The following is a 6,561-nucleotide window of genomic DNA, read 5'->3' on the forward strand; positions in this document are numbered from 1 at the left end:
GGAGTGCAAGTGGACCCCAGAAGCTGGAAGAGGCAAGAAAACAGACTCTTCTATAGCATCTCCAGGAAATGATGAGCCCCTGCCAATTCCCTCTTGTGAGAGACTTCTCACCTCCAGAACAGTAAGGGAGTGAGTCTGTGCTGCTTTAAGCCTCTGAGCTTGCAGAATTTGCTCTAGCAGCCACAGGAGGCTAGTGCAGTGAGTTAGCTTGCAAACGCCTGTGCAACACGCAGGAGGCCAGGGCCAGAGGTAAATTCTGCTTCAGAATGAATGTGTCCTCCTTTTTAAATAGCCACCTCCCAATACACACATCTGTCATATACAAGCTATATCTCTTCAAGACTTGGTTTGATCGTTAGGATTGCGCATCGCACTTAACATCAGGGGGATCAATAGTTGGCTGACTCAGGTGGATAAATGACTGTAAAAATATGAAGAATGTATTAGTCTGGAGCAAGAGCTTCTTGGATGACAGGAGCCATGAGACAGCAGAGGGCTGGAGAATGCATCAGAGAGCCACAACCTCTGCAATCAACGCCTGCATTGCTACCTTGCCCATTGACTCCCAAGCCTCCTTTGCACACTGGATTCAGACTTGCTGCCTCACTAACTGCAGGATTCCGTTGATGGCTTTTAGTGAGGGTAGTCTGCCCCTCATGGCTTCGTGAGTACAGCAGAAGCTTTGGTCCATAGAGCCAGCCTGTGCAACTCCTGGAAGGATCTATGTAATTCTAATTTTGTGGAAGTCAACAAAATGAATGTTTAAGCATCTATAAAAAGCACAAGCCTCATAAAATTTAAATGAGGTGGAGATGAAAACCATTAGGGGCCAATCGTGCCCTCAGTGGGGTGCTGGTGGAAGGGAAGGGTGGGGGCCTGAGTATTGGCTGGGGATCCTGCTGTGATGGAAATTTAAGGTATCATTGACCAAGTCTATTAAGAAGACCAACAGAGTGAACATGCACTGAAGGCTTACAACGCACCAGCACTTTACAGTCACAACCCTGGTTTGATCCTTTCCTTAACGTGTTGGGCTGGGTGTTATGCTTATCCCCTTCGGAGGGTAGAAAGTTTAGCTGTGGCATGGTGCAAAGGTTGAGTAGGGTAAGGCAGCACAGGGGCAGAGCCCAGCCTCCCCACCCCTTCCTCCCCATCACTGCCCTGACATCACAGCCACTCTGGAGTCTTTGCCTCTCTGACATCTGTCTCTCCTCTCTGCACTCCTGTTCTGTCCAGCCTGGCCTGCAAGACAAGTCAGATTTGCCTCCATTTTGGGAACTTCTGCCTTTCAGAAAAGTGTTTTTCTTAGGTTCTTCTTGTTCTCTTACTTCCTCAGGTCCTGTGAATACCTCAGTGATACACACCCATATGTTCCCTATAAGGACAAGGCACTCTGTGGATGTGTACTTGGGAGGCCTGTCCCCGATGGGGCAAGTAGATCAGGGATCCATATTCCTCTGGACTGGGGTCAGCTCCCCCGTAGCAGCTGCTGAGGGCTAGGAAGTCAGCTTTTGGTATCTCTATTCCTATGTGGAACTGGGAAGTAGTTTTAGTTGCTTTCTGAGAAGTACTGCCATCCACTGTGACTGTCTACCGGGTACTCATGAAGGTTCTAGGCCTGGCTTCTGTGGCATGATGAAAATGAAGTGTGCAGGTGCATCCTTCATTACAGATCACCTTGAGACGGGGGCAAGGTATGGAAGCAAGCAAGATGACTTCAAGTCGCTCAGAACAGTCATTTTCCTGGGGTTGCATTCTTTGGAGTCTCTGGAATAAGTGCTGCATCCTTGTCCCATGATCAGATGGACATCAGGGGCCTCATGAAATCACACAGAAGACCTGGACAGCTCCCTGTGCTGGTAGATCATGGTACCATAGACTTCTAACCTCTTCCACGGTGACTGACACATCACATGACTCAGGACTCAAAGATCCTGGTGCAGAAGTCAGTGCTGCTCACACTTGAGGAAACTGAAGCTTGGATCTCAGGCTGTTTCATGCCCACTAAGTGGACTGGCTCTGAGAATAGTGCTCCTTGCAACACACTGGGACAGTAGCACAAGGTCTGTTATGAATGCATAGTCAGGGAATGCTTGAGACTGTGATTTGAGAATCTACAGAACTCTGTATTGAGGTACTCCAAGATGCTTCCCAACTGGTTGCCGCTTCAACATGTAGCTGACTTTTCATCCACTTCTGCTATGGTTTGAATAGGCCATGGCTCCCAGGTTCATGCAGATTGTAAATCTCAAGAGTTATAAATTGATGTTACTACAATGGAAATGATCTAACTGCGGAGTTGGGAGACAGCCCTTATGGGAGGTCTTTGGGGGTCTGCCCTTGGGAGGTGGTTATTGTGAGAGCTGGTTATAAAACCCAAGCTGGTTGTGGCGCCAGCACACCGGGTTCTAGTCCTGGTCGGGGCACCGGATTCTGTCCTGGTTGCCCCTCTTTCAGGCCAGCTCTCTGCTATGGCCCAGGAGTGCAGTGGAGGATGGCCCAAGTGCTTGGGCCCTGCACCCGCATGGGAGACCAGGAGAAACACCTGGCTCCTGGCTTCGGATCAGCGTGATGTGCTGGCCGCAGCGCGCCAGCCGCGGTGGCCATTGGAGGGTGAACCAACGGCAAAAGGAAGACCTTTCTCTCTGTCTTTCTCTCTCTCACTGTCCACTCTGCCTGTCAAAAAAAAAGAAAAAAAAAGAAAAAAAAAGAAAAAAAAAGAAAGAAAAACCCAAGCTGGGCCTCATTGTTCTCTCTGCTTCCTGGCACGCCGCATGGTCCTGTCTCTGCACATACTCCTCAACTGCCATCCCCTGGCATCACTGGATAGAAAAGGAGACTTACACAACCTTGGACTGAGAACCTCCAGAACCACAACCCAAAATAAACCTGCCTTCATACAAGCTTCTCTCAGGTATTTTGCTAAAGTGGCAAAAAGCTAATATAACTTATAACAGGATTCTTCAGTAGGAAAAAGCAGCTACTGCCATAAGTCAGGATTTATTTCATACACCTCATTGATAGCATTTTTAAGTACAACATTCTGCCCAACATCATTTACGATTGAAAACAGAGAATTACAACTTGGTAAGGCCACCAGGTTACAGAGAGTCTGGAGAGAAGACCTTGTCCTTGTTTTGGCTTGTGTCAGTCTTAGTCAATCAGAGAACAAGGTCGCAAAAGATCCACTTCTACAAACATAGTAAAAAGTGATATCAGCTTAGGGACACGTTAAATTTTTAAATTATGACATGAAGCCAAAGTGGTATTCGCTAAAGCACAACTCTTTCATACAATCATCGCTGCAAGTTTAACATGTTTTCAGCTTTGAGGTAAAACAACTTTATATTTAACTCAAGCACACAAAAATTTTTAGCCCCAATCCCTGTTCTCATAAGGAAATAAAGAGCGGAAGAAAAGTTCAAGTACCTTTGCTATCCTAGAAAATGTGGCAGCATGTTGAACAGTTGCATATAAGGTCAACTCCCTAGATTTTGAGCACTAGTGCCAGGTTTTATTAAGCTGGTTAAAAATAAACTGAGTAAAGCTTTCAGAATGGGGTCACACAGTGCCCCTCACTGTTTTCTACCTGTGGTTGGAAAGCTGAGGGGGCCAAAGGGTCTCCCCCAGGATGACCAATTGCAGCCCCCTACACCATCATATGCATACAAACTCTTTCAAGTTTTGTGTCCTACCTTAGAAAGGGAATTTGCATTGTACCCCACGACATTTCCTTTAATACAATGTTTAGAATTACTTCTCAGCTGAATAATTCAACCCTCCTCCCCTCCCCTCTGCCCACCAGGACAGCCTGGGAAGCCTGGCCTCTCACAGACAGGTGAGCTAGACACACTGCAAGACGGGAATGCATGTCTTAAGAATTTCCACAGATGAACCCACTTCATCCACTCAGGCTGTAACTAAATGCTTTGTGAAACAACGACTGGTGTCAGTTTTAACATGCTGGAAAATCAATGGCAAATTGTTTATGTATTTCAGTGGTTTAAAGACTAACCTTTGTTAAATAAAGAAATTGTTTGATTTTACTAACAGAAATAAAAAGCAGCCCTTAACCTAAGGTATGAACTGATTGTTCCACTTTTTCTATAGAAAAACACAAGTTGAATTTTTAAAAAAATATAAACAAAAAGGCAACCCAAAGCTCACTAAGATAAACTTCTCCTCTCCCCTGGCTTTTCGGAGACTTCCATAGGTATTGAGGGGATTTTGGTGAGTGTGTCACTCCTGCAGGCTTGACAATGTTAACTTCACAAGGGTTCCACTCATGTGCGTGCAGCATCTCAGAGGCACACCTCTCGCGGGTCGCCCACTCTTTCTGATGTGGCACTTTGTCCCCAAGGTTCAGTCCAAAAAACTGCCACCTTGAGGAACGCGTTACAGACTTGTCTCCTGACTGTCCATGGTGAGAAAGCATGGGACAGTGAGGGCCCTGACTGGGTGTGTCCCTGACCTGCCATGCCTGACCCTCCGTGGCCCCTCAGCAGTCAGTAGCCAGTGTCCTGAGAGCCATCAGGGAACTGAATCAGTTGCTTTAACGGAATTCAAAGGTATTAATTTTATTTTTAAGATGGCCTCAAAATTATGTAAATTAAAATCATATCCAGGGTATATTAAGCAAGTCTTCAAGAGGAAGCCACCAGCCTAATACCTGCTCTTTGTGGCCATGCTTTCTTCTGTTTGTAAACCTGTGTCAGCGCAGATACAGCCATACGCACATACGTGCATGCATGTGCCTGAGTGCATGTGTGTGCGTGTATACATGAACATACGTTCTGGCGGACTTAAGAAAAAAGGCGCTTCATGTCCCAGAAACATTGCCTGTTAGCTTTTCAGGAGTGCTCACTGCTCTGCAGACGGCACAATTTGAGAACTCCCGGTGGGTGGCCCCTGGTGCTCCCCTCACCCGAGGCTTGGGCAGCTCTGTGCACCTGTTACGGCAGCGAGAGCAAACATCACACACATTCTGATCTCAGCATGAGGCGCTCCCTAAAGAAGACACAGGGACTTCTGGCTACCTTGGCTATTGTTTGCACTGCACTGCATTTTGCCTGTGTTCACACAGAGTCGACACAAACTGGATTCAGGAGGAAAAACCCCAAAGAACACGTTTCCTTTTTGGTCTACACAGTGGGCTGTTTTGCTGGTTGTTTTATGAAACCTTAAGGGCCCGGACACTATGAAATGACAGAAGTGACTGGTTTGAGGTTTTGTAGGCAGAGGTCTCCTGTTTTCCTCATATTTTTTGCTCATAAAGAAAGAAAAAAGGTAGAGTTTGCATGGAGTTTCAAAGCTGACAGCTGTCCTCAGCATGGCTGACCCACGTACACACTGCTCTGTGCATTAAGTAGCCCTTAAGTAAGAGAGGGTAACCAGACAACCCCACCTTTGTTCTTCTGTACTTTCTAGTGTAGTGAAACTTCATTTTTGACATCCACTTCTTGAAGGTGCCTTTTCTCTATTCAGGATAAATTAATCCAGAGTTCTAGGGCGCTCAATTCCAGAGTCAGGAAAAAGTCTTAACTCCCTTCAAAAATATCTTGCATACGTATCTCATCCCTACGCTCAACCGAACGAGGAAACTAAAGGCAAGAGAGAACACGGACACTGGCAACTCAGACTACAAAAGCATCCACCTTCTCTGTACAGGCCCTACACGGTAAAACGCATCGTGTCAGCTAATATAGCTTCTAACATGGAGTTCATGTGAAAGTGGCCTCGGCTGGGCCTCTCGCCAGCATCATAGGAAACAGCAGTACTTCTTCCACCAGGACTTGGAGAGGTTTTTCACTTTGTCTGGAGTCCTGCTTTTAGACTTCTTTGGCTGCTGCTGTGTGTCTGAGTACTGAATGCCGGCCACGATGGCCGCGTCAAAGACCTCTTTGAGGTTTTTCTGAGTCAAGGCGGAACACTCGATGTAGGAAGTGGCTTTGATCTCCTCGGCGCACAGCTTGGCCGCCTCTTCCGGCACGGGCTTCTCTTTGCACTTGTCCAGCTGGATAAGCACTTTGACATCTTCGCGGAGGTCGGACTGTGTCCCCACCAGGATGATGGGGGCTTTGGGGCAGTGGCAGCGAATCTCCGGCACCCATTTCTCGCTGACATTCTGGAAGGACGAGGGGCTCACCACACTGAAACACAGCAGGAAGATGTCGGTGTTGGTGTAGCAGAGGGGCCTCAGCTTGTCAAACTCATCCTGCAACAAAGCAGAGAAGCCAAAGGTGATTTTGGAAATCCATTCTCGCCAGCAACACCCATGAGCGTCTCTCCTACAAGGCGCTGGCAGGCAATCAAAAGTCACTGGCTACAGATGGAACAGCCAGTGTCTTGGCAACAACCTTGCTGTGTACCCAAGTGGGATTGGGGGCTCTGGGGAGGGGTGCAGATTCGGCGGCCACCTGCTTCCAGGGCCAGCTATGTTAGGGCCAACTATGGCCCTAACACCGCCAGATGTGTTCAGGGTTTCATCAATACCCACAACCTGCTTGCAACTGACCAAAGAAAAAGTACTTAAAGCAAGCGGCTTCAGAAATAAAACTGACT

At 47.3% G+C, this 6,561-nt stretch overlaps 1 protein-coding gene across 1 annotated transcript in view; it reads right to left on the minus strand.

Annotated features, from left to right (window-relative positions):
• Positions 1–2,981: 2,981 nt before the first annotated feature.
• Positions 2,982–6,561, minus strand: part of RHOU (ras homolog family member U) — a 12,454-nt gene continuing 8,874 nt past the window's right edge. The window contains exon 3 of the mRNA XM_008251049.3: positions 2,982–6,214. Coding sequence (XP_008249271.1) covers positions 5,759–6,214 — 456 coding nt within the window. The 3' untranslated portion in view covers positions 2,982–5,758. The remainder of the gene's footprint in view (positions 6,215–6,561) is intronic.

This window comes from Oryctolagus cuniculus, chromosome 13 (assembly GCF_964237555.1).
Source record: "Oryctolagus cuniculus chromosome 13, mOryCun1.1, whole genome shotgun sequence".
Taxonomy (NCBI): Eukaryota; Metazoa; Chordata; class Mammalia; order Lagomorpha; family Leporidae; genus Oryctolagus; species Oryctolagus cuniculus.